Raw genomic sequence first — 27,054 nt, 5'->3', positions numbered from 1 at the left:
AGACTCCGTGTAACCACAGATCACATTTTACACCTCTCTAGCAGACCAGTGTGTCCTCTCCTGTTAAAACAGCCAGGGACCACTGTCCAAGGTCACCTGAAGTGATAAAAGCAGTGTGTGATGCATATTGTATATACTAGACACCAGTGAAACCCAAATCAGAGCTTTGAGATTTTCTCTTAAACGTAATTTGCCACTGAGAGATTTTCCAAAATGGAAATTAATTTCTAGGTGTTTCTTAGACTTCATTCAGCTAACTTGGATGAAGCAGTATTTCTAGAGCTGCAGTTAACATACCTTGCACCATTCAGACCACGGAGAACCCCACAAGATGCTAAAAAATCTTCAAAGTGTGGCAGAAGCATTAATTTCTGAAGCAGTAGCTCAGTTACATAAGGAGCAGGATATGCCTGCCTGTGAAGTGATTTCTGAGTCGGAAGAAGCAGCTGATTGCTCACAGATAGACTGAGAGTAGTAGTAGAACAGCTTTTACTGTCTGGCTGTGAGCACTGCAGTGGGATTTATTCTCCCTTGTGACTCAGAGAACTGATTTTAGTCACCACCTAAAAGGCAGCACCTTTTGTTTTTAAAATCATCCTGTAGTGTAACAAAAAAAAAAAAAAAAAAAAGAGAGAAGGAAAAACCCCTCTTATAATGTAAAAACCCCTCTGTAAATCCTGGAGTCCCTGCCTAGAGGTGGTTCCATCCATGGAGGTGCAGAGCTCAGCCTTGTGAGCAGCCTGAGCTCACAGAGCCGTGGGAAGGCTTGGCTTGGAAGGGACCTTAAAGATGGCCTTGGGAAGGACAACTTCCATGTCCAGCCTGGCCTTGAACCCTTCCAGGGATGGGGAAGCATCCCTCCTTTCTCTGGGCAGCATCCCTCCTTTCTCTGGGCAGCCTGTGCCAGTCCCTCCCCTCCTTGAGAGGGAAGGATTCCTTCCTGAGAGCCCATCCAAGCCTCGGGCAGGGCAGGGCAGTCAGTCCCTGTCCTGTCCCTGTGCCAGGGCTCTGAGCTGTCCCTGCACACCCACCCAGCACCTGAGCTTCTGCTGCAGCAGCACCTGGGACAACCTGACCCACGTAAGGATGGGCTGCTCCTCTCCTGCTGACCCTGCCAGCCCACAGACCACCTCACCCTGCTGGCCCTGAGGAGGGTGGGCAGTGCAGGGGGACACTCCTGTCACCCAGCTCCCACAGCTGGGGCTCCTCAGCAGCCAGCAGAACCCGTGGGCAGAGCACAGATGTACAGGAGCCCGTGGGAAGGCTCAAATTTTTCCATATTGCTGAAGACTCCTGGCTTGGCAGGCGCTCAGGATGCCTCAGTGACGGGGAGCATACTGTGGAGTATTTAATAGGCACCAAACTGCGCTGCACTGACAGTGTAGGCTAGACCCAAGTTTTTCACTGTGCTGAAACATGTCATTCATGCACGTCTCTGCGGGTGCCTAGCAGCTGACTCGCCTCAGCCCTGCAGGACTGCCATTGGAAAGCTCCATTTTTCCTCCCAGAGTGGAAATGCAGCCCCTGTGCTGCTGCTGCTCGGGGCTCGTGACAGTCCCGTGCCCAAGGGTGAAGTCCTTGGCTCGGGGTCAGCCAGCCCACGTGGCTGGTCCCTGGCACAGCAACAAAGCCAGGGTACATCCTGCCTCCCAAGCTGCCTGGCACAGCATTCCCAGCAGTGTCTGTTCCCTAACCCGGTGCTGGCAGATGTTCCCTGTGCCCACTGCAAAAATAATGTTGGATTGCAGCATTAAAGTGTTATTTAGAAGATCCTTACATGAAATTAATGTTTCATTTCTCTTACTAATCCTTGCTTTCAATTCTTCCCCTTCTTTCTTTCCCGGCAGATTACCATTGAATTGGATAATGCTGAGGTTTTAATTTTATTTCTTTTCTCCAGTGTTGTTTCTGTGGTGTTTGTTTTACCAGTAGCCCTGTGATCTGTCCTGTCTCTGCAGCACTGAGCGTTCTGATTTGTGTGCCTGTGTCAGTGAATTAGTGGAGTTTTCAGTCTGCTGTGTGTCTATCCTGGGAATAGTTACCATAACTAATTCCACTTGTCATTTATTGGAATATTAATCCAGATGGAGTTATCATTTTTTGGTAGTCTGCAATCAGCTGGTGCCAGGGTAGATCCTGGGAAGTTTAGGATCAGATCTGGAGGATGAACTGCTCTAAGCAGTCAGCATTCAGCACTTGGCCACCATCCCTGTGTCATATGTCAAGGGGTTATTTCTTCTTATTTAGAAAGCTAAACAGTGAGCTTTAGTGGTGTCCATGCAGGAGGAAGGTGGGATGGGGAGAGGCAGGTCCTTGTGCAGAAATTGTGCTGCTGCTTTTCCCAGAAAGGGAGAGTGACAGTCCTGCAGCTCGTGAGAGCGTTGCTGTGCCTCGGTGGCTTTGGGTGTGAGGCTAGAGGATGGTTGGAGTGCAACCCTGAGGAATCCATGACTTGGGTGAAAAACCCTCTGTGAGGGAAAACTTGGAGTTGAACTGACGTGGAGCTTCCCAAGGACTCTGACAAGTCGAGTGTCTGCTCGGGGCAGGGAGGAGGGAGCTGAGCTGCCTCTGCTGTGCAACTTCCTCATCAGCTCAAAAAAAATCCTGGTGTGGGTGTGGAATTTGCATAAATGTATAATACTGAGAAAGTGATTGACTGGCACCTTATTTTACTGAAATACCACGGAAAAAAGAAATATTTTCCTCTCAGTGCTTTGTTTCCTGTGTTCTCTCCCGAGCCAGCCTTTTATTTGGAACAAAGCTCAACCACTTAAAATGTCTAAAGCATTTCTGACCTTTATTTAGTGGAGTAGGTCATGAAATCTACAGAAAGCAATTTACGGTGTGACTTGTTAATTTTGATGTTAATCACCTGAATTCACTGGGTAAACTTCATTCTGAAAATGAAATATTTGGGGACCTTGCCTGGTGAAGTGGATTTGAAAGCCAAACTATTTGTCAGTAAAGTGGACAAATACTGTGCACATACCCAGAGCTGGCCTGGATGATGTTTTCTGTTCAGGAGGGGAGCTGAAGGTGCCTTCCTTAAGAAACTGGTTTTTCATCACTGCTTTCTGCCCAGAGTCTGATTTTGACCTGAAAGACAAATGTCTTGTTGCACAAGTTCATTTACTGCCCTGCCATCACCTCTGAGCTGTGCTGGGATGAGATCTCAGGTGTGTCTCCAAGCTCCACACACACCTCTGGTATTACAGAGGTGCTCTGCTGTCTGTTTGGTTTGTTTTTTTTTTTTCTTGGTAGTAAACCCAGTTTTTTTCCCCTTTTAACCTGGGGCATGCACAGCACCAGCAGCCTGCTCTGCTTTCCAGAAGTTAACCTGAAGCACAGAAATGTTTCTATCAGGCCAGGTCCTTTGGATGATGTGCTGCTGCAGCTTCCCAGAATAGCACTTGTGTATATGTATAATTTTAGCTTGGAGAAACTTCAGAGAGAAAGTTGAATTGTTTAATTGCAAATTAAGTCATAATGTGAGACTCTTTCCCCTTTGGTTTCTGGCTGTGATGTGCTGTCTTTGCCTGCAGTAAATCAGCCAGAGCGTGCAGAGCAATTTAGGATTTGGTCTAGAGGCTGCAAAGGAGGAATTTTATTGCTCCTTAATGGAGCAAGTGCAGGGAAGGAGCAGGTGTGTGTATAAGCACCAGCACTGAGCACTGGCTGCACAGGGAAAGGGATTCAGATGGAGCTGAAACCACTGGCAAGTCTCAGAAATCCTGGGGTTGTCTGATTTCCTTTCTCCCCTCTTGTCAGCCCTGGAAACTGTAAACATTTAGGGCAAAGGATACAAAACTCTGCATTATTAGTAAAATTATTAGCTTGTTTTTCTGTCAAAACTGTGCACACTTTAATTGTTTTGATCAGCTGAAATGCTCCTTGTTCCCTCAGGGGAAGCTCCACTGAAGTAACTGTTGATGGCATGATTTCATGGTGGTTTTTTGTGTGACTTATCTTAGTTGTGTCCTGCAAGGTAATCCCAGTGAGCAGTGGGGTCCCAAAGGCTGTTAAAATTCCCAGGAGATCCATGTGTTTGTTAGTGAAAGCTTTGATAGGAAGTCATGACAGACCCTCTTTAATGTTTTTGTGAGTGAAGGGAGTGTCCTGTGGAAGTGGGTGAATAATGCTGGAATTCACCCAATGGTAGGAAATGCCCTGAGTGTGGGCTTGGCACCAGCCCCAGACAATTCTGGGCTAAGCTTGGAGGGCTTTGGGTGCTGGAGAAGTAGAGTGGCAGGGAACAGCAGAGGTGGTGCTGCTGTCCTAACTCACACTTTTATTGAGGGTTTATGTGTAATTCCCTTTGTGCTGGAAAGGGGGGGACAGGGAGGAGCTGCAGTTTTCCAAGGGGGAGTAGTGGAGCATTGATAAAAAACCCAAACCACGAGGAGTTGTGTCCCAGCACACTGGCACCGTGAGGAGCTGTGTCCCAGCACACTGGCACCACAAGGAACTGTGTCCCACCACACTGGCACCGTGAGGAGCTGTGTCCCACCACACTGGCACCTTGATGAACTGTGTCCCAGCACACTGGCACCAAGAATAACTGTGCCCAGCACACTGGCACCACGAGGAGCTGTGTCCCACCACACTGGCACCAAGAAGAACTGTGTCCCAGCACACTGGCACCACGAGGAGCTGTGTCCCACCACACTGGCACCATGAGGAACTGTGCCCAGCACACTGGCACCATGAGGAGCTGTGTCCCAGCACACTGGCACCGTGAGGAGCTGTGTCCCACCACACTCGAACCTTGATGAACTGTGTCCCACCACACTGGCACCAAGAAGAACTGTGCCCAGCACACTGGCACCATGAGGAACTGTGTCCCAGCACACTGGCACCATGAGGAGCTGTGTCCCACCACACTGGCACCACAGTTGTGTTGGCTCTCTCCTGGTTTTGGGGAGCTGTGAGCACAGAGCTTGGCCTTTGGGCTGTGCTGTGGCTGCTCTTTGCCCCTCCTGGACATGGGGTGGGAGCAGGAGCTGAAGGACTCCTCAGGGTGTGTTTGACATGGGCTCTGAGCAGCTGGCTCAGGTGATAAAGCCAAAACCCCAAAGCAGAGCATTGAAGAGCCCTTGGGCTGAGTCTCTGTTGGTGGCCTCCTTCCTGGGCTGGAGCTGCTCTCATCCTGTTCCTGGTGGAGCCTGTGCTGCTGTCTCGGGGAAGAGCTCCAGGGCTGAGGTGAATTCTTCCCAAGCACCACAAAGTGTGACTCTTCACACAGCAGCAAGAACTAAACCCTGCTTGTCATTAGACACAACAGCTTCATCGGCTGCTCATGCACTCCTCAGCCCACTGAGAAGTGCAGGTGTGATGCAGATTTCTGCTGTGCCTCTGAGCTGCACCGTGGGCTCCCTGCGCTCCTGGCCAGCCCAGCTCCTGCTGTGCCATGGCGCTGGGACAGGACCTTCCTCCCCATCCTCCTCATCCTCCTGGCCAGGGCTGCCCTTTGGGGACACCGTGGCCCCATTTCCACCTGCAGTCCTGGCTGCTGAAACACGCCCATCCTGGGGGAGCCGTGGCCTGCCAGGCAGGGCCCGTCGGCGCTGACCTGCAGGTGGCACGCGCAGGATGCCGAGCGCGCTGCGAGATGGCCTACTTTGCTTTTTATTTTTTTTTATATTCCTTTTTCCCCTCCCAGCCACATTGCAGTGAGCTGTTCCGCTGGGCACCTGCCAACATTCAGGCAGCAGTTACATAAGAAGAGCTTTTTTTCCTGGAATTTAGGCCCGCTGCTGATGTGTGACCTTCAGCAGTAATTGCCAATAAAGGCGGTGGGGATGTTTACAGGCACCGGGGCTGGCCCGCAGCCTGGGCTGGTAGCCCCGAGCTGGGGCTGGGCTGCTGCTTCCCCAGCCTGACCCCAGCCACTGCAGCTCTATCCCAATATCCAGGGTGAAATGGGGGTACTCTGCTTCCCCAGTCTGACCCCAACCACTGCAGCTCTATCCCAATTTCCAGGGTGAAATGGGGGTACTCTGCTTCCCCAGTCTGACCCCAGCCACTGCAGCTCTATCCCAGTTTCCAGGGTGAAACAGGGGTGCTCTGCTTTCCCCCAGCCTGACCCCACACCACTGCAGCTCTATCCCAATTTCCAGGGTGAAATGGGGGTACTCTGCTTCCCCAGTCTGACCTCAACCACTGCAGCTCTATCCCAATTTCCAGGGTGAAATGGGGGTGCTCTGTTTCCCCAGTCTGACCCCAAGCATTGCAGCTCTATTTTGTTTTCCAGGGTGAAATGGGGGTGCTCTGTTTCCCCAGTCTGACCCCAACCATTGCAGCTCTATTTTGTTTTCCAGGGTGAAATGGGAGTGCTCTTCTTCCCCCCAGTCTGACCCCAACCACTGCAGCTCTATTCCAATTTCCTGGGTTAAATGGGGGTGCTTTGCTTTCCCCAGTCTGACCCCAACCACTGCAGCTCTATCCCAATTTCCACACTGAAATGGGGATGTTCTGCTGTTTCCCTCCAGCCCTCAGGGCTGGGGTATGGACCAGCAACCACCCAACCAAATCCAGCATGGAGTTTCCCTTGTAGTTATTTAGTTATTTTTTAGGGTTGTGTTGGTATTTTATCTGTTTTTTCAGTAGTGACACTTCTTTATGCAGCTGATATATCTCCAGGCAGCTCCATCCAGTAAAATGCACTTGCAGACCCACTCAGTAGAGTTTAGGTTTGGGGTTTTTTCACCTCTTTGCATTAGTGTTGAGGTTTCAAGTAGGTGAAAAGGGAACTGAAAATACTGGTTCAAAGGAGTTGCCTGAATTAACCTTTTCCCTGTTCTTTGTCTACAATAAACTAAAATTCCAATGGCTGAGGTGCAAAATATGTGCTGTTTTATGCGTTTTAGATTGGAGTTAGGAAATGTATTAACCTCTTCAGAGCTGGAAATCTGCACTTGGGAATTATTTTCCTTGTAGAGAGCTTACTCTGCAGTCATTTCTCTTGTGTATTTTGCACTTAGACAGTGCTTCACTTGTTATGTCTCAAGCAGAGGAAATGCAGGCACTCATAAATTTTTGTGGGCTGCCTTATATTTTTTTTTTCCCCTTGAGAAATCCTGAAATCTTTGGACAGGGCTTTTTTTTTTATTTTATTTTTTTTAACACGGACTGGAATTGGTGAGCTCCTTGGAAAAGGAGACTGGAACATTTCTTGCAGTTACTTGTCACCAAAAAAATAGTAGTTATACCATCTTACTGCTAATTAAAACTGCTGCTCTAAAATGTGCTGGGAAGGTAGTTGTTACTGTATTCAGTAGAAGTCCTGCAAGATCAAGGATTTAAAGAGGAGGAAGTGGTTGCACTCCTGCTGAAGGGCAGAGACTGAGGGCTCCTGGAAAGTCCCAGCCCAAGTTAAAACATGATTTCTCTACTGAAAACTCTGGAAAATGAGGGAAGGCATTCCCCTAGGTGGGTCTTGGTGACCTTGGAGTGCAGGCACTGGCAGCCCTTGTGGCAGATCTGCCACCTCCTCGCCTGGCAGTGCACAAATCTCTGCACGTTCCCTGAGATGAGGGAGGATGTTCAGCCACATGTGACAGGGCAGGGTGGGAGCTGGGGGCTGTCCCTGCCCCCCAAAATCCCTCGTGCCTTCTGGGGCACCTGTGCCAGAAGAAGGTGCTGCTCCACATCTCCTGCTGCTGCCTGATTTCGGCAGCTCCGAGATCTTCCATCCCTGAAAATGCAATGTCTGTGCAGGGGGAGATGGAACGTGGGAAGTTTCTCAAAGCAGTTCAGTGCTCCTGGGTCCCAGCTATTCCCCTCTGCCCTGAAACTTCTCCATAACAAGTCAAATGCTTGTTTGACAAACACCTACAGATCATCTGCAAGGGCTAGAAATTTCCTATCCAAATTTCTCCTCAGCTCCACGAAGTAACAGTGTTGGCTTTACAAAGGGGACTTGGCAAGGAGGCTGCACAGAGTTCTGTGGTATTTTTAAAGAGTTATGAAGGACAGCAGCATAATTTGTGCTCTAGTCTGTTGCCACAAATCAGACAAGGTGATGCTTTTGCTGTGTGCCTTTCAAGGAAGAGCTGATGGTATTTCAAAGGGAAGAGCAGAGAAGTTCAGAGAAGGGAGGAAAAAGTGGGAAGGAACTTGCAGGATTGAATCTGAACAGCCATTCCCACTGGAATTCCAGCTCCTACTGGAGATGGCAATGCAGGAGCTGAGGCAGAGCCTTCAGAATAACATTTATCTGAGATCTTCTCTCCAGTTCCTCACATCTGGATGTACAACGTGGCTATCAAAAGCTTAATGTGCAATTTGGCTGGCTCTGCAGTTGTGTTTTCCCTTTTTATTTCCTCCTCTCTGCCAAACGTCTCCCCCTGCCACCCCAGTAATGAGATGCCATATGCATGGAGTTGGGTCAGTTCCTGAATTCACAGATTTTGGGACCAGAAGGGACCTCTCAGTGATTGAATCCGACCTCCTGCACAGCCCAGGGCATCCTGCTCCTCACCACCATCTGTCCACGGAGCCAAATCCATGGAGTTTGGCTCAGCTTCCTCCGAGTGCTCAGTGCTGAGCTCAGGGACCTCCCAGGACAGGAGAGGGGATGTCTGGAGAGACCTGAAGGAATTGTGTGGAGGTTTGGAAACGTCATCAGTTCAGCAGGCTGAGGTTTGTCACCTCTCAGTCCTTTGGGCTCTGGGGCAGCCTGAAGTGTAGGAGATTGGTGCTTGGAATTGTGCTGGTTTGTCCATTATTTTGTCAAAATTCCCAAGTCAGGTGAGGCTGAAGGGAAAAGGACCAGGTTTTTGCATGTGTGGTCACACAAACGTGAGTTTTCTGATTATTTTCCTCTCATTAATGACAATGTGAGATGTTTTCCAGCCTGTTTTGCTGAAGCCACTCTCTGGAGCAGCCCCTATTTCTGAACTGCAATCTCCACCAGCCTTTTTAAATGCATTTCAGGCCTTTTCACTGCTCAGTGATCTGGATGTTCACTGCACAGTTGGGTAAAAAAAGTGGAGAAAAGCAATTCTGATGGTCAAACTTGAATGAAAATCTTTCTGCTTTTCCTTAAACCTTTTCTACTCTATCACAGCGGTAGTTTGAATTTTCTGTGAAGGAAGGATTCATTGTGATTGTTATTTTGAAAGCAAACGAGACTAAAACTTTAAAGAATTCCTCCAAACTGTAAAGGGAAAGGGTGGAAAGCTCATCTGTGTCTCAGAAATGGAGATGCAGCGAATTCAGCCTGGAGCTGTCACGTGCCCTGGTGGTTTTTGGGGGCCATACATCCACTCCTGAGTCAGACAGGCTGTTCTGGGAAGCACACGTGGCCGTGCTGGGGAAGTGGATGCTGGAAGCGCTCCGGTCACCAGGGTCAGGGATTGTGCATCTCCACTCATGGCTCGTGAGGAGTGCTTTATTGGCCAGCCTTGGGGGAGGGCAAACTTCAAAGGAAGAGAGAGGGTTTTGCTCAGCAAGTTGAAAGGACCTTTCCCTTTTCTTGTAAAAAGCACAGATGTTGGACTCTGACCCGGCCACCCACTGGGTTCCAGTTTAAAAGCTGTCCTCTGTGTCCTGCTAATCACCTGGCTGTGTTTGGTATTCCACAACCTGCCTCTGCCCCCCAAACCATCCCTTTCTTGTAGCTAGAGAGCTGAAATATATGGGGACACAAGAAATCTTGGGAAGTTACTGCTTTGGGCTGCTCTCCCACCCTGTTCAATCCTTGTAAAGCATAAGGTGATATTTTGCTGTTGCAGCACACGCACACAGGAGTGTGCAAAGTGTAACACAGCAACAAGAGCTCAATAATTCTTTGCTATTTGACCCCATTCTGACTCGAAGAATAACAATTTCAGGATTTGGAGTTTATATTCTTACTGGAAGAGGGCTGAGGGCTGTGCTGCTGTGGGTGATCCACGTGGGCATTGCCCAGGGCAGTGGTTTTGCTCCCAGGTCAGTGTGTGGGGCTGGCTCTGATGTGCTGTCTGTGCCACAGAGGGAGGGCACAGGAATTTGTGAGCTGGAATTTGTAATTTTAGCTTGGGAAGGAGCAAACTATCAATTTTATGTGATTCTTCATCTGTGCTGTTGTTCAGCCCCAAAATGTGAATGTATGTTTGGTTGCAATGGGGTCAAGGTATCAGCCCAGGAATCCCAGAATGGTTTGGGTTGGGAGGGAACTTAAAGCTCATCCAGTGCCACCCCTGCCATGGGCAGGGACACCTCCCACTGTCCCAGGCTGCTCAGAGCTCCATCCAGCCTGCCCTTGGACATTTTAAGGGATGGAAAATCCACAGTTTCTCTGGGAAACCTGTACCAGTGCCCAGAAGGAAACTTCTGTTTGGAATCCTGAGTCCAGCAGTCCACTTGACCTGTCAGCTTCAGTCTCCCCTCCCCAGGAGGAAGGGACCTCATTTCCCCTGCAGGGGAACAGGGCTGGTTTCCTTGCTGCTGTTGGCTCCTGGGGAAGGCAGGGATGTTTCCCGTGCCCCAGGCAGGCTCTGCAGCCAGGACAATGTGCCCAGGCTCCCCATGAGCTGTGGGGCTCCAGCCAGGGAGCAGGGCAGGGCAGGACGGTGTGTTCCTCTGCAGGAACGAGCTGCTTCCTCTGGGCTAAACCCTCCCTGCTTCCACTTGGCCACACAAGGGGGTTGCATGCTTGAGACCTGTCCAGGAGCGGTGACAATGCAAGGAAGCCACCACCAAAGGCCATGGGAGCTGGCCAGGAGCAAATCCCTTGGGAGGAGAATGGAGAAGGGGCTTTTTCTTGGCCAAGGAGCCCCTGCAGGGGAAGTGCTCACTCCCAGAGCTCCTTCCTGGGAAGTGGAGTCTCATTATCCCTCCTGCCCAATCTGTGGCCTCCCTCTGGGTGCTGGGTGCTCCCCAGACTGTGCTCTGTTGGTCTGTCTGTCCCTGTGGCAGACGTGGCCAGGACTGGGGTCACAGGATTATTGTGAGAGTTTATTTCCTGGAGTCTGCTCCTGAGAAGTTACAGCAATTTCCCCACAATTAAGTCAGCAGTTGAGTTTGAATGTTCAGTTCTCTGTTGTGTGTCTGTGCTTGACTAGATAAAAGTTACTTGTCTTCATCTGTTTCAGTTGAAGATCAGCATTTTAAATTCGAAAAGCTGTCACCATTCAGGCCCTTATTTCATTGCTCCTGTTTGGTGCTGTGTCGTGTATCCTTTATCTTGAGAAATGTATGTTTATAGATGAGAATCCGCAGAATACATTTTTTTAAGCTAAAATTATAAGGCTGCTGCCTTTGTGATATGCAGCCCTGGCTTCCTCCTCCCCACCACTGGGGTGGATGTGCAGCATTCCAGTGACAGATCCTGGGGGTGTGGTGCCCAAAAGTGCTCTGGGCACCTGCAACTACATTTTTTTTTTTGCTTGTGCCTCTGAGTTCATGCAAAGCAGTTTGGGGTGTTCAAAGGATACCTGCGAAATTTGCCAAATGTGGCTCTTTTAGGAGCAGGGTGGGAGAGTGTAAACAGTAATTACAGCTATAATTCATTTGTGATGATTCAGCTGAAGTCAAGTGCTTTGCCAGCTCCCTTCCCCTCACTGTTGACCACTGGGTTGCTGTTGGGATGAAGGATTCTGGAGGAATGACTAATTTTTCTGCATTTTACTTTCAACTAGCTGCCGCAAGCTCCAGAAACGGAGAGCCCTGTAGAGGTGTGTCAGCCACCTATATTTGTACAGCACACAAATATTGGTGTTTCAGTAGTCCTAGTGGAGTGTCTTGTTGGTAAAAGCCCCTGTGGAATGTGTGTTCCTGTGTGGTGTTAGACAGTGGAAATGAGTAGATTTGTTGAAGTGCCTTAATCCAATACACCATCAGCATGGTAGTCTGAAAATATCAAAAAAACTAAGATAAGCCTAATTCTGTTCCTTTCAGCTATTTCCTTTATTCTTTAAGGGTGGCACTGGGAAAAGTCTCCTCTCAAATTTTCCTACATTGGCAAAATGAGATTTTATTTTGGCTCCTAATGAAGAATTTGGTTTTCCCTTTGCCTCACATACTTAAAAACTTCAATACTTTAAGGAAAGGGAGGTGTCAGAAGTTCTTAGTGGAAGCTTCATGACTCCAGAGCAATTGGTGTCCCATTTAAAATGTCCCAGTGGACAAGCTCAGGGTCACTGCACATTGTCAAGGCCACTGGTTCTAAGGGAATTGGATATGTAGAAACATGTCCTTTATGTGCATGAAGCAGATTATTTGCCAAAAAGAAGGCAGGAAAATTTATCAAATCTTAAATTCCTTTGAAATTCATGGAACATCCAGACATGGCATTGGTAGATTGTACAACTGGGTGCCAAATCAGTGCAAATCTAAATTAAACAACACAGAAGTCTAAATCTGAGAGAGTGTTGATTCTCTGAGCTGTGAAGTTTTTATAAATGTAAGATCATGTAGAAAAAGAAGTGTTTGTGATGGCTTAGGCCTTTGTATTTGTAATTTTTGTGGAATAGTGTTTACATGTAACCTGAAACTCTGAGTGGTCATCAAATGGATTTGAGATGTGTGGGAGATGGCTCCTGGTTTCTCATGGGTCCCTGTAGAGAGCTGTTATTCTGCACCTTTCCAGAAGCTTTAAAGCAGCAAAACCCCAGTGTGCTTCAGTGGGAATTGCATTCCTGGAAAGGAGCATCCAAAGTGAGAGAGATTTGATTTGGAGACGTGCCCGTGCCAAGGGGCAGCTCAGTGCCTCCCCGCTGCCATCGTGGCCATTGGAAGGGAGCCCCCAGGCTGGGCCAGAAGCTCTCCCCAGTCTCAAATGAGTTTCAGTGACCACGGTGGGATGTGTTGGGGTCCCAGAGTGTGTGTCCAGTGGGCTGGGGGTGTTGCTGTGTGTCTGTGCATGGGCATGCGTGGGCTGAGCCCCCAGGGCTGTGGGGGAGCTGTGACACGGGGCACACGCCGCATTTCCTGCACCACTGCTGGCACACCTGCATGCCAGGGCGTGTGTGAGGGTGGCAGAGCAGAGGGGCCAGGGCTGGCAGAGGGCAGTGGCCTGTTCTGATGGCTTGTCAGTCCATCTCCCTCATCTCCCCCCTCGCGTCCAGCTGTGGCTCCCCAGTACTCCCCGGGAGTGCCGAGGTGTTGGTCTCTCTTGAGTGTTGTTCTGCTTTAAAATGAACTTTCTGCACGCACAGCAGGAGCTTGATCAAACTCTACCACAGAGGCAGCTGGAGGATCATAGAAGGGTATGTACAGCAGTCGAGCACGTTCAGAGCTCATCTCTCCCTTTTCCTTGTGAGCACTGAAGCCTAAGTCATGTAAGAAATGTGTGTGGTTAAATGCTGGCTGGAAAATCCAAAAAATGAGCCATACTGACAGAGTGAGATGCTGGAGCCCCTTCTCTGGGCTTACATGGAAGGGACGAGTGCTTGGCTGCTCCGAATTGAACTCGGGTGCTGGTCTGGTCCATTCCCACTGTCAAAACCTTCCCCGTGGGTGCTGATCACTCATCATTCATCAGTGCTGCTGGACTTGGCTCCTCTGGCCACACCACCTCTTTCTAGCCAGCCAAGCTGCAAAATCACCATTGTGGTCCTTTTCTCCATTTCTTCTGCTCTTGTAGCTGGGAACACAACAGCAGCAACTTATAACTGCTTCACTCTAAAATATTAAAGATGCTCTGTTTAAAAGCTTCTGACAGGTTTCTGATGTCCCTTAGAGTTGTGTGTTGCATCTGCATTGCTGATGCATGTACAGTGATGTTTCTGTGTGGTTTACTCTTACTTTACCTGGTGTGAATGCAGATGAAACTGGACGCTGTTGGGTTTTTTCCTAGGTACCATATTTGGGTTTTCTTGTTACTGCCAAAACATCTGATATTTGTTTGCACACTGCCCTCGTCAAAGTGGTGCACAGCACTAACAGGATGGTTAAAGAACTGTTCTGGAGCCAAGCATTGCAGCTGAATCAATTAGAACATTTCTTAAATACCACTTATTTTTTATCCCTTCTGCTTTGATCACATACTCATATTTTGTTAGCTGGTACCATGGGTTTGGATAAATTTGTAGGAACCAAAGCTTTTCTTCCCAGTTCGAGTTTGAAATGCTGGTGACTGGATCAGCACACTGACTAGAAACAACTGCTTGATACTTGTTCCTGCTGTATTTTCTGGTGGTTTGTCTTGTTTTGGATACACAACACCTACAGACACCAGAGGTGCCTGTCCTAGTCAGGCTTCCACTTACTCCAACTATTTTGACCATGGAATAGAAGTCACCTCCTGCTCCAAAAGGAGAATCTAGGGGCAGCTCCAAGAGCTTTAGTTGCCTTCATGAATTGAGGCAAGGTGGAGTTTGCTGAGCAGCTGTTCTCGAGGCTGGATATGTGTTATCATTGTAGTAAGCAGTAAAAATCCCTGGTTTAAATGCCATTTGGCAGGATGGCTGCCAGTTAGTTCAACAGAGGAGGAAAAAGATGATGTGAGAGCTCCCTTGTAGCCATTTGTGTCCTAGGGCCTATCTGGGTGTCAAGTTGCCTTTCCAATCAGTGCACATGTACAAGGCAGATGCAGTTCAGGGGGGTTTTTTGTTTGGCTTGGCCTTGTTCTGTCACGTAGCCTCCCTCACCTGCCAGGCTGGGAGCAGGGAGCACTGCCTGGTGTACTAAACCCTCTCATGTCGCTGTCAGCTGCAGGAGCTCCTCCAGGACAGGGGTTGCTGCAGCTCCTGAGCTGTCTCTTGCCTCTCCCACATGTTCACTCTTTGGCCCAAGCAGTGATGGGAAGCATATGCCCCTTGGAGAAGTGCTCATCTCCTCTTGCTGTTGCTTCCACAGGAGTTTTCCTTTTTTCTGTTGTTTGGGAGCTTTTGGAAGCAGCTGGTTGGAACACTGGCTTTGTGTTTATTTTGCATCCTGTTCCCTGACTCTTGCTCGCTCCCATGTGATCCCATCAAATGCAGCTCCCGTGCTGCAGCTTTCACACTGAGAATCCACAGGAGTCATTTCTGAGCTGCTGGATTATGGGGACAGGGTGGCAGTGGGAGCCCTGACTTGAGCCCCAGCCTTGTGGAGAGGGCAGAGATCCCTCACCAGCTCAGGCATGTGTGGAAGTGATTTCTGAAATTTGGTAAAGAACTTGGTTATCAGATAGCTTTTTGTCTTTTTTTTTTTTTTTTTTTGGGGGGTATAAGGATCTCTTAGAGTGACTTTTTTGAGTGCCAGCTGTGTATAAAATCAGTGGGACTGCAGCAGGGCTGGAGTTCTGTACAAGCTAATTAATGCACGTTTATGTTGTTCCATTTACTTGTGTTTTAAAGGCCTCCTGTGAAAGTTTAGAAAAGTAAGACTCCACTTTTATGACAGCTAATGTATTAAATGACACCTTGAATCTATAGTCAGACAAGCAATTTAATTTTAAATACAACTGAAAATCAATAAATCAAGCACATGTTTTGTCAATGGAATTAAAAATAAGATGCTTTAGTTCATTGGACATATTTTTAATATGAAATTGATTTTGGCTAGATCTATTTTTTTTTTTTTCCTGAATCCCCAGAAAAGCCCTTTCCTCCCCTCTGCAGCGCTGTCCCGGGATGGTGCTGCTGTAACCACGCTGCCATAGCAGGGCAGGACAATAATCCCCAGGTCTCCTTTGTGCACAAAGACCTTACCAAAATCCCTTAATCCCCATGTGCTGGCAGCACTGCCACTTTGTCCAGCTCCCCAAATCCCAGGAATTCCTGCGGAGGCTGGAGTGACAGCAGTGGGATGACGTTCCACCTGCAGCGCTGGATCTCCGCTGGGGCCGTGCCGGAGCTCTGGCTGCCCCGGGGTTTGGGGTCTGGGGTGATGTGAGGACCTGCCCTGGGCAGTGCTGGCTGTTGGGGTGGGAGGGCTGGCGTGGCTCGGGCAGCTGCCAGCAGGAACAAAGAGCCGGGATCCAGCGGGATCGCTCGGGTTTCCGCTCGCAGCCGATGGGTCACGTCAGCTGCTGGTGAGGGTCCAGCAGAGCACAGCCCCGCAGGGTTGGTGGGATGGCAGAACAGGAGAGGTGTGAGGAGATTAAATTGTTCCTAAAACCATTTCTGGTGTTCCTCTAATCCACCTCTTGGTTTTGTGTTGGCGCTGCACAGATGCAACTCCTTTCTATTTAAGACCGAGACAATTGAACTTAATTAAAACGAACCTCTCAGAAAATTAAATCTGTCTAGAAAGCTGTACACAAAACCTGAGCTGCAGCTGTCTCTGCGCTGCATGGGGGAACCCATAACCTTATAGAGCCCCGTGAGAGCCCTGCAGTGTCCCAGCACATCAGGAGCTGCTCAGTGCATCTCTCCAGCTCTCCAGGGTTTCATTCCCCCTCCCTCAGAAGGGTACTGGGAGCAGCATCCCTGCTGCCGATGAACGTGGGTGGTTGGCTTGTTCGTGGAGCAGCCGTGGTGATTTCCTTCTGCTCTTGGCGTGCAGGGCGAGGCCCTGAGGCAGGTTTTGGTGAACCGCTACTACGGCAACGTGCGCGCGGCCGGCCGGCGCGAGAGCCTCACCGCCTTCGGCAACGGGCCCCTGGCCGCCGGCAGCCCCGGCAAGGCCGGCCCGGGAGGTAGGACACGCTCTGCTCGCCCGTCCCCTGCCCTGGGGAGTGCACTCCTACCCTGAGGAGTGCACTCCTGACCGCTCGGCACCCCACGGCTCAAATCGGGATGTTGGCCCTCACGGTTTTGTCTGTGAGCTCCCAAAAAAAGTCAAACTGTCCACGTGGGTGGCTGCAGTTGAGAGCAAAGCAAGCAGACAGAGCTCTTTGTACTTTTCAGTGACTGCCTTGGGTTGGCTGGACGTTTGTGACGTTGCTTTGAGTACATGTCCTTAGAAACCCTGATCAATTTAATGTTTGCAATAATATCTAGGAAATGTGCCCATTAGGATGTCAGACTACTAACCATGTCTGAAAGGAAACCATTTCATGGTATCGCAGAGACTGTTGGGTAGGATGGGCAAAAATTCCATTTGAAATCATTTATACAATGAAGTTTATTTCATTTGAGGCCATTGTTAAAAAAGTCACTGATGGAATCCCAGAATGGGTTGGGTTGAAAGGGAGTTTAGAACTCATCCTGTTCCACGAGCAGGGACCCTTTCCATTATCTCAGGTTGCTCCAAGCCCTGTCCACCTGGCCTTGCCATCCCCACGGGTCAGTGCCAACCTGTTTCTCCTGATCACCTTTCCAGGAGGAAGCTCCGGGTCGAGCTCAATGAGCCGAGGGGAGATGAGCCTGGCAGATGTCCAGTGCCACCTGGATAAAGAAGGTGCTTCCAACCTGGTCATAGATCTCATCATGAATGCCACCAGTGACAGAGTCTTCCACGAGAGCATCCTGCTGGCCATTGCCCTGCTGGAAGGTGGGAACACCACGATACAGGTAAGGAAATGGAAAACTCCATCTTGTGACCGAACTGTGTCGGGAAGGGAAATGTTTTTATGAAATCCAGGAAATTTGAGAGGGTTAAGGAGGCGGGAGGGGAAATGATCTGAATGAGCTTTGACCTGTAATTAAGGGAAATATTAATGTCTGCCATGCAAAAGTCAATTTATTGAATGTTTGTATGGGCACTGGGTACATGAGGTGTTTTCCTAGGGCAATAGAGAGGAATGTGTAATAAAATAGCTTTGTAGGTAAGTTATTGACTGCTCTTACAAATAACTTAAGCAACTGTAACGTGCTCAGGGACTTGTACAGTGAGCTGTTAAATTTCAGACTGGAATTTGAAATAAGTGTATGGTAAACTCCAGACCACCACCATTTCCAACAATCTCCCTGTTCTTTCTTTCTGTTTTTTCAATAAGGATTAGATTCCCCTAAAAGAAAATTGTCCCTGGTGTGGATTAAAGAACACACACCAGCAAGCCCTTACGTTCTTCCACAGGGAAAGTAAAACCTTATTACAGCAAAATGTGCTTACAAAGATGATTGAATCTGTGGTATCTTATTTGTTGAGCTCTGCACGTGTTGTGTTTGCAGTCTGTCTCTGGGGCTGAGTCCTGACCAGTTGTACCTGATTGTTGTGGTTGAAACACACATTACAGCAGCACCTCCTGTGTCCATGCAAACTTGCCTTGAGAGGACAGGGAATGTCTGGGCTTTTTCACTCTGTCTCTGTAATCAGTACCCTCATTAATCCCCTGTGTATAAGCTCTGGAATGAAACTTCTTTGCAAAAGATAAAGTGGGAATTGAGTATTGAAAATCCTGTGTCACCTTAAACTGCAATGACAGGATTAACATTCCTGGGGGACAGTGACTCCTTTAAATTTCCTGCTCTTCTCTAATGTAAAGGAAGCTGAGCTTTCATCCTTACAGCTTTCAGAGAGCCTCAGGTAACCTCACACTGTCATGCTGGAAGGGAAAGCAAACTGCACCAGTCTGATGTGGAGAGGTCCTTTGCTTGTGCTGGACCTCAGTGCTAAAGGATTGAGCAGAGTCACTTCCCACAGTGCCCAAATCCATGCTGGAAGCAGATTCCTCAGCTCACCTCCTGAAAACCAACAGGAAAATCTGCAGTCCACCTCCAGAGACACTTTTTTGCCCAAAGGGAGGAAGTTCAGTTTGCATTTGCTGCCTGTAGCCGGGAGCTGGGCTGTGGAGCAGCCCTGCGGTCAGCACTGATGGATGGCTCCCAGGGCAGGGCTGCTTCCACCCCACGCCGAGCACTGCTGCCAGGTCCTGCTGCACTCCAGCCTCCACAGACGTGCTTCCACGACCCAGAGTGCTGTTTTCCATCCTTTCCCACTCAGGAATAAGTGCTTGGCAGGTGTCTGCAGGACGGGCAGCCAGCAGTCCCTGGGTGCGTGCTCCGGCGGGATGGGCTGGGAGGGGGCTCTGCTGGAGTGTGGGCTGCTTTTAAGTACAGAATGTTTTAGGAACCAAATGACTTGTGATGCCTACAGCTAATGCTGTGAGCTCTGAGGGCTCGGACACACCCAGCAGCTCTTACTCAAGCATGCAAAGCACAAAGGGGATGTTGTTGAAAATATCCCGTGGAGCCGTTGGGATGTGGATATTCTGTGCTGCAGCACTCCATGGACTTGGTAGCAAAAGGCAAAAAAGGAGTGCATAGACATGTTCTGTGGCTTTCCTCCACGTTGGTTAAACTCCTGGTGGTAGGAAAAGGGTTTTCTGGTGCCTTGCAGTGGCTCCAGCACAGGGGGGCCCAAGGGATGCTGGCAGTGGCAGGCAGGAACAGCACGTCCTCAGCACTCTGAGCTCTCAGCAGGACTTGAGAGAGCCAAGTCAGGACAACTCCAATGGGGAGAACACCAACCACAAAGCTTAACTTCTGGGAGAACAGCTGGCTCCACACTGGGAATCAAAGCAAAGGTGGAGGTTTGCTCTTTAGTAAAATCGTTAATTCGGGGCTGCATCTCCCAGGGTAATTGCTGAGTGATGTGATGGCCAGGTTAATCTGGTATCCTGAGACAGTGAACTCATGTCATCAAGCTTTGCTGTCTCCATGTAGGAAGCATGGCTCTCAGTGCAGAGGGCCCTGGGTGCAGCCCAGCTGTTCAGGAGAGCTGTGTGGGTAATTGCTAATCTGCAAAGCTGAGTGGTTTTGTACAGCAGCCTTTGGCTGTGACACAGGGAAGATTTACTGATTGCAGCAAAGTGATGGTCTCCCCTTAGCAGGAATTCATTTTTACTAAACACGCTGCAAAATTTGGCTGCTTATGGAAACAAGATGCACTTGAGAAAATTAACCTGATACTTCCCTTGTGTTTTATCCCAGTCTTTCTCTGCTGTTCTTTGATAAGATTTGCAGAGTGGGTGGGTAGGACTTGGCAACCTCTGCAACCTGCAGAGTGGATTTTCTGCAGTTCTTCTGCGGTTTCCAGTAAGTGCCAGTGGAAGAGTCATCCCCAGTCTCTGGACTAATATCTGTGTTCTTTTTGCATCAGATGCATTTGTCGTTGGGAAAGTTCACCTAGCCAAACCAGCCAGCTTTGTATTTGAGGTCTAACAGAGTTTATCTTCATTTCACAATTATTTTTGGTTATTATTAGCAGATGTTGATTGATAGTGCTCTAAACAAGTTTGTTCTATACTCAGTTTGAATAATTTCTACTGAACTCCAATTGCTTCTATTTACAGGCCTTTGAGAATAGGAAAGTGGTGGGATAGGGACAGGTTATGTAAAAAAGACTCCTTGGCAGCAAAGCCAGAAATGTGTCACCCCTGCATGGCATTTTCTTAACTCCAGGTTTTCACACGGGAAATTGATTCCGCCTGAAGTGCAGGAGAAGGTTTGTACCAACACACAGGAACTTGCAGATGATGATTGTAATATGGTTAATAATGGGAGTTCCCAGGTAACTCCCATGAGCTTCAGTGGGAGAGCAGATCCCCATGATGCTGGGAAGGGATAACTGCAATAGGTGTTGCTGTTTCATTAGGTGCAGGCAGGGCCAGTATTAAGGGTAGGCAAAGTAGGTGGTTGCCAACTCCAGCAGAAAAGCAAATCTCGAAATGTTCCTCATTGTAATTGGTAGGAGGGATTTTTATTATATTGTTAAGAAAATGAATGTGGGGGAGAAGCAGGACAAGAGAAAAGGCTTCTGGTTCACCTCAGGAAGGAGGCTGAGCTGGTGGTGTGTGGCACCCTGAATCCCACGCTGCTCCGTGTTTTGCTGCAGGGGTGAATGTGAATGTGGCAAATTAGCTCTTCTGGGAAGGTCTCTGCCTGCTTCCAGCTCTCTGGGTGGAAACTTTCTGGGCTTTAGCTTTTGGAATTAACTTAGAAACCCTGTCAGGTTCTCTGGGAGCAGGATGGTGGTGACCTTGTGGTGGCTGTCACTCCAGCTCAGCAGGAGCCCTGGGTTTCAGTGGGAAGCCTGCCCTCGTTTGCACAGAGACAGAAGCAGAGGTGGAACCACGAGGTCAGCACCAGACAACAAATTAACTTGACAAATGCTGCAACTCACTGAGCTGCAAATGACATCAACCCCTTTATTAATTTATATAACCCTGAGCATCCCCCTGGGGAGCGCTGGCTCAGCAGATCTGAGCAGCCCTGGGGCTGCCCCACGCTCTGCTGCAGAGGGTGAGGGCTGATCCTGCCCTGCTGCCACTGCCTGCCTGCTGTCCTGCTGCTGCCTTGGGCTCCCTTCTGCAGAGCCAGGGATGCTCTGCTGGGCACTCAGGGTGTCTCCTTGGGCTCCCTTCTGCAGAGCCAGGGATGCTCTGCTGGGCACTCAGAGTGTCTCCTTGGGCTCCTTTCTCCAGAGCAAGGGATGCTCTGCTGGGCACTCAGGGTGTCTCCTTGGGCTCCTTTCTCCAGAGCAAGGGATGCTCTGCTGGGCACTCAGAGTGTCTCCTTGGGCTCCTTTCTCCAGAGCAAGGGATGCTCTGCTGGGCACTCAGGGTGTCTCCTTGGGCTCCTTTCTCCAGAGCAAGGGATGCTCTGCTGGGCACTCAGAGTGTCTCCTTGGGCTCCTTTCTCCAGAGCAAGGGATGCTCTGCTGGGCACTCAGAGTGTCTCCTTGGGCAGGAATGACTGCTCGGTCCCTTGCCACAGGCGTGGCAGCAGGGCCAGGCTTTCCTCTGCTCCAGCAAGTGAGTGACAGCGCAGGAAATCGCCGAGGACTCGTCCTGCCACTCTCGTGTCTCCTCTGCTAAATAAAAATTCCGTGTGCCGTTACTCTGCCTCACCTCCACCGAGTTTCGGGCTCCCTCGGTCGGTGGAAGTTAATGGCAAGTAAAGTCCCTTACATAACACCTCTCCATGGAGACTCTGCTCCTTTAATTAGGGATCTTCTCAAAAGTCAGCTTGCGTGACAAATTACCCACACGCACACGTTGGTGCTTTCAGCAGGGGGAGGTGAAATGAGGTTGATGGCATTGGTTGTTTGAGGCTGTTTTTAAGTGCTGCCCCAAGGTGACACGATGCACCTCTGCTGGTGCCTCAGTTCCCCTTTGCCCCCTGCTGTCCCCTGGGTGGGGTGGTGGGAGCTGGCACACAAGGAAAAGGTGAATTTTTTCAGGAAGTGGGATTTGCTCCTGGCTGGAAGGCATCTGAGCAGAGTTGCTGCTCTTTGCATAGGATGATGGTGGGATGTGCTGCACAGCCCTCTGTCCGCAAGCAGCTGAGGAGGGGATGAGGAGCAGGGACCACCCTGGCTCCAGACAGCACCGATGAGCTGGTGGTGATGAACTGGAGAGCTGTGCCTCCAGCACAGCACAGCAAGAGTGAATCTGTGCTGTATGGAGTGGTGGCTTGGGGCTCACCGTGTGTGCAAGGCTCTTTTGGGATGTGACAGTGCAAAAGGCTCGTGTCTTCAAGCTGTTTGAACTTGCAGAGCTCCTTGGTTGAGGATCCCTGTGCCCTCCCTTGAGTGCCCCCTTGGGCTGGGGGCTGTGGCTGTGCCATCCCTGGAACAGGTGCCATGGGTACAGAAATCTCAGCAGCCAGCTCCTCATCAGTGAGGCTTGCTAGGAAATTCTGGCCTGGACTCGCACAACTCTCCCATCCTACCCTAGTCTTGCTCCATACTTGGGCTCAGTTGATGTTTCTCAACATTTCTGCTCATGCCACCAGTGAGGAAGCTCCAGCAGGGGGAATTGTGGTCTCCTTTTCTGTGCCTCCGACTGTCCAGAGGTGATTGATAATTGTTACGTAATTTCAGAATTGATGCACAAAAGGAATTGAATCCAGAGCTGTCCAGTTTTGTGTTTCTGGCACTTGGGGGACCCAGGGACCCAGAGCTGGAGGGTACCAGCCACTGGTGCTGCTCAGCACAGCCCTTGTGATTGACAGAGCAGAGACTTCAAGAGAAATTTGTCCTTGAGCTCATTGTGACACTGCCTGTGAAATACTGTGACCAAAATGTCCTATTTGGTTGCAGGAACACTTTATTTCTTTTTTTATGTGGCTGCAACTGCCCTGCCAAATGTGGGGGAACTCTGCAAAACATTACAGGAATACTGGTGGGGTAAAATGTTGGCTTAGTGACACAATAGTGCTTTAATTTGTGGTTTGGACTCTTAAAATTAGTTTTATTTCTTGCAAGATTTGCAGCAGTCTTGGATATCAGTGAGCACAGACAATTGTATGCAATGGCAAAGGCTGCAGAGGCAAGAATGTGTTTGGGTCACTAAACTTTTGCAAATAGCACTTGAAAACTTTTGATCATTGATAAAGCAAGTCTTAAATTTTCTGTGATACAGGATGTTTTATCTTTTTTAACACTGTTTTAATGATACCTGTTTAGGAAACCAGTGTACAACCAGCAAACCCTTGGCACGTGTTAAACAATCACCCGCCTGTGTCTTTCACTGTTTTAATGCGTTTTTCCTCAAGGTAAAAATACACCTTTTTAAATTATGATTATGTCATGAACATGATATTAAAAAAAAGTTGATAAGGACCTGCATCATCAACTGTGGGCAGAAATCTTGTCCTTTTCTGAAAGAGCCCTCTCCAAAAGGAAACCTTGTGCAAATCCTGACCTTGACAGTGGAGTTGCCTTCCAGAGAAGGCACAGGGCCTGCAGAAGCCATGAGGAACCTCTGTGCTGATGCTCTGCTGCTCCAGAGCACGTGAGGAGACAGGGCTGCCAAGCCTGTGGGAGCACACCCATCTCCTCCTCGTTTATTTTAATGTGTTTAGCACGGTGAAGTCTCAGTGTCCCACAGCTGCTGGATACCACCACGTTCAAAACAACCTGCTATAATGCAGTGTGAGGAATCCTTCCTGCAGGGGAGATTCCGTTTCCATTCAGGGCACTGGGATGCACAGGTGAGACTGAGGGTGGATGAGGTGAGATGGTACCGATAGCACCTCGTCTTTGCACCTGAGCTGCAGCTCCTGCTGCTTCCCCAGGTGTGTTTGGGCCATCAGTATTCCTGGAGCAGAACATCCTCCACTCTTTTTTGCCAAAGTTTCCTGCTGGATTCTGAGTTGCCCCATCTGTGCGGTTGAGCAGTGCAGGTGGAAAAAAAGGAGAAGAGGCTCTACCTCAGGGTTCAGCTGTGCCTTGGTGGCCTCGTGGTGTTCATGGTTGGGTACCACCTCCTGTGTGGCACTCCTCTCAGAATTCCACTGGGATCTTGGTCCAGCAAGGAGCGAGCAGGGAGGTAATTCTCCCAATTCCTCTCCATGGGATCCAGGTCCAACATAAACTTTCAAGATGATCCCTAGCAGGATTAAAGTCCTCCCGGAGCAGGCAGAGGCAAAGCTATTCAGCAAAACAAGGTCATGCTGCCTTTTTTTTTGGTAAGCACAGGAATCAACAAAGCGCTGTTATATAACTTCTATTTATATCCCACTTGCTCACTAGCTGCAGGCACACAAGAGTAGCTGAGAAGGGAATTTAATGAGCTCTCAGGGCTTGCTCACCTTCCAGAGCGGGTAGGAGCCAGCTTGTTTTTGAAGTGCGTCAGCAAATGAAACTGGTGGTGGGTGGGTGGTTTGGGTAGGTGGACTGACTTGTTGCTATGGTTTTCTTTAATTCCTCTGTCTCTCAAGGAGATCTTACACTTTTTTTCTTTTGGGGAGTCTGCAGACTTCCTTGTTTCTCACACCTACGCAGCACTTGCCGGTTCGGTGGGGAACAGGATCCACACTCCTGCCATGGGATATGGGATCCATGATTCTGCCATAGGATATGGGTTCCATGATTCTGCTCTGGGGAATGGGATCCATGCCCCTGCCATGGGATATGGGCTCTATGCTTCTGCTCTGAGGAAAGGGATCCATGCTCCTGCCATGGGATATGGGATCCACGATCCTGCCGTGGAATATGGGATCACTCTCCTGCCATAGGATAGAGGATCCACGCTCCTGCCATGGGATATGGGATCCATGCTCCTGCCGTGGCTGAGCTGAGTGACCCAGCCCTGTGTGTTCCCACAGGGAACCAGATCAGCTCCGTGCTGACAGCAGGGCAATCCTGGAGTCTCCCAAGCTCCCAAGGCCATCTGTGAGCCCAGACCCACAGTGATGCCTGTGCCTATTGTTCCCCCACTGTGCCTCCACCAGTGTCACCTCATCCTTCCAAGGGCTCCTACTGGCTCTGGAGGGTGTCAGGGAACTGTCTGTGTGTGAGGTTTGTTCTTGCTTTCCTCTGTGAAATGACTTTAAGTTGCAACAAGATTTTGGGTGCTGCAGGAGGAGAACGTGCAGGCTCATCCTGGTGTAGTTGTGCTGCTGGTCTCATTTAAAGCTGGTTGGGACAGGCCAGCATTTCCACAGGTCAGGCTCTGAACACTCATCACCCCCAAAAAACATTCTCCCATCAGTGGGCAGAACCCCCAGCAAAGAGCAGAGCTGTGCAGGGTGGAGAGTGGATGCCCATGGCAGGGAGAGTTTGTCTTATTTGTGGAAAATAGAGCTGGGAAGTCCTCCTTCTGCTTTCAGGACAAAGTTTATTTTACAGTTTGCAAAAAAAAAAAACAGGCAATTGAGGTGTTCTGGCAGATTTTCCTTATGGGTTTATTTAAAACTGTGAAGTATCTTCAGTGTGAAATATTTCAGCTGCCATTTCCTTAAGCTATGCAAGACTAATGATACCCATCACTCATGCCCAAAGTGATGGATCTCAGCGAGCCAGGACATACGAGAGATTGAGAGAGAGAGAGATTAGTGATATTTAAAATAAATAAATGAGGAGGGACGGAAAGCAGAGTTAGGTTGGAATCTCTGCAGTGGAAGCCCTCGCAATATGTTTAGGCAGAATGTAGAGGGTTGGCACTTATGCTTAATTCAGTGCTTGTGTTAGTGCAGTTCTCCTTAAAATGTGGCTTGTTTGAAGTAGTCCAGCTCCACGAAGTCGTCTGGGGGTGGCAAGCTTCCTGCAGAGATGAAGTAGCACACAAGTTTTGCATTAGTTCCTGCTGGCAGCCTGGCTGGATAACCCGAGCGAGCCGAGGTCCCTGCAATGATTTCTCTCTAGTGTTGGAATAAAATGTCCTGAGTTGAAGCCAGATCACTGAGCTTTCTCCTCCTTCTGGAGGGACTTTCCTCTCTGCAATCTCCCTGGCTCGCCAAGTTCACGGGGTATTTTCTGTTCACTGGCATTAGGGAAACGGGGAAGGAGATGATGGTTAGAGCAGCTTGCTTTAATTGCCGAGGTGTTTGCTGGGGCTTTGCTTTCCCTGGTTTCTCGGTAATCAAAAGCTTGTTTTGCTGGGGAACTCTCTGGGATGAGTTGGGATGGTCTGGCAGGGCTGGGTGGCTGATGAAACTTCCAAGGGAGGGTGCGGCCCCGGGAACGCTCCGTGGGCTGACGGCAACCTCGGGGTGGCTCCTGCAGCCAGGGCTGCCTCGGGCCAGGCCACCCCTCGTTTTCGTGAGCAGAGCCTGCTTAAACCCTGCTTAAACTTCGCTTCAACTGCTGGGTTTTGCTGCTGCTTCCCACAGGATCAGTCAGACAGCCCAGCCTGGAAGGAGTCTGGGCTGGAAAGTCAAGCTGAACAATCCAACTGTTGTTCCTTGTCGTGACTTGGAGGCAGAGCCAGGTGAGGGTAGGGAAAGGTGTTCCCAGCAAAGGGGGCAGCACACACAGCCCAAACTGGCAAGGCTTTCAGAGTAAGAGCTATAGAAATCAGCTGCTTTCAGCTGCTGCCTGTTTGGGGTTTTTTCCTCATTTAACAATCCTACACTGGGCACAAGCTCACTCATCATTGAATTCACTGTGGATTAGTTACATTTAGAGTGGATTAGTTACCTGGGTCTGTCCTCTGTACACCTTACACAAAGGTACCTGACTGCTGTGCTGTATGGTTTCACTCTCCACAGGACAGATGTCAGTTCTGTTGGCTAAAATCCAATTTGTTGCTGACTGCTGGTATGAGAGACACGTTAAGGAGCGTTTGTCCCTGCCCTATGGTTATCCTGCCTCCATAATCCTGCCCCCCTGAACTGCTGGGAAGTTAGCTGAGCTTCTCTTCCACTCATCATTAGAAATTGTTTATATTATATATGTCAAAGGTCTTAGAATTAAATGCTAATGCCAGGAAATGTGCCCATTCTTTGGTGATTTATTTTTTTTAATGTGGTTCTACAATCCAGCTTGTTAATGATTTGCAATATTTAAGAACATGCCAAAAAATACCCACCACGG

General features: G+C 49.3%; 1 protein-coding gene across 15 annotated transcripts in view; it reads left to right on the top strand.

The window, feature by feature from the left end:
• The window catches only part of ITPR1 (inositol 1,4,5-trisphosphate receptor type 1), a 163,374-nt gene that overhangs the window by 90,254 nt on the left and 46,066 nt on the right, over window positions 1-27,054 (top strand). For 9 of the 15 annotated variants that reach the window (XM_085590251.1, XM_085590248.1, XM_085590254.1 and 6 more), the window contains 5 exons: window positions 1,848-1,874; window positions 11,622-11,657; window positions 13,140-13,190; window positions 16,414-16,546; window positions 17,173-17,363. In XM_085590251.1, coding sequence (XP_085446377.1) covers window positions 1,848-1,874; window positions 11,622-11,657; window positions 13,140-13,190; window positions 16,414-16,546; window positions 17,173-17,363 — 438 coding nt within the window. The remainder of the gene's footprint in view (window positions 1-1,847; window positions 1,875-11,621; window positions 11,658-13,139; window positions 13,191-16,413; window positions 16,547-17,172; window positions 17,364-27,054) is intronic. The other 6 variants (XM_085590244.1, XM_085590257.1, XM_085590256.1 and 3 more) reach the window with 2 other exon arrangements.

This window comes from Lonchura striata, chromosome 12, assembly GCF_050655825.1.
Source record: "Lonchura striata isolate lonStrDom1 chromosome 12, ASM5065582v1, whole genome shotgun sequence".
Lineage (NCBI taxonomy): Eukaryota > Metazoa > Chordata > Aves > Passeriformes > Estrildidae > Lonchura > Lonchura striata.
This window is presented reverse-complemented; position numbering and strand designations above follow the sequence as displayed.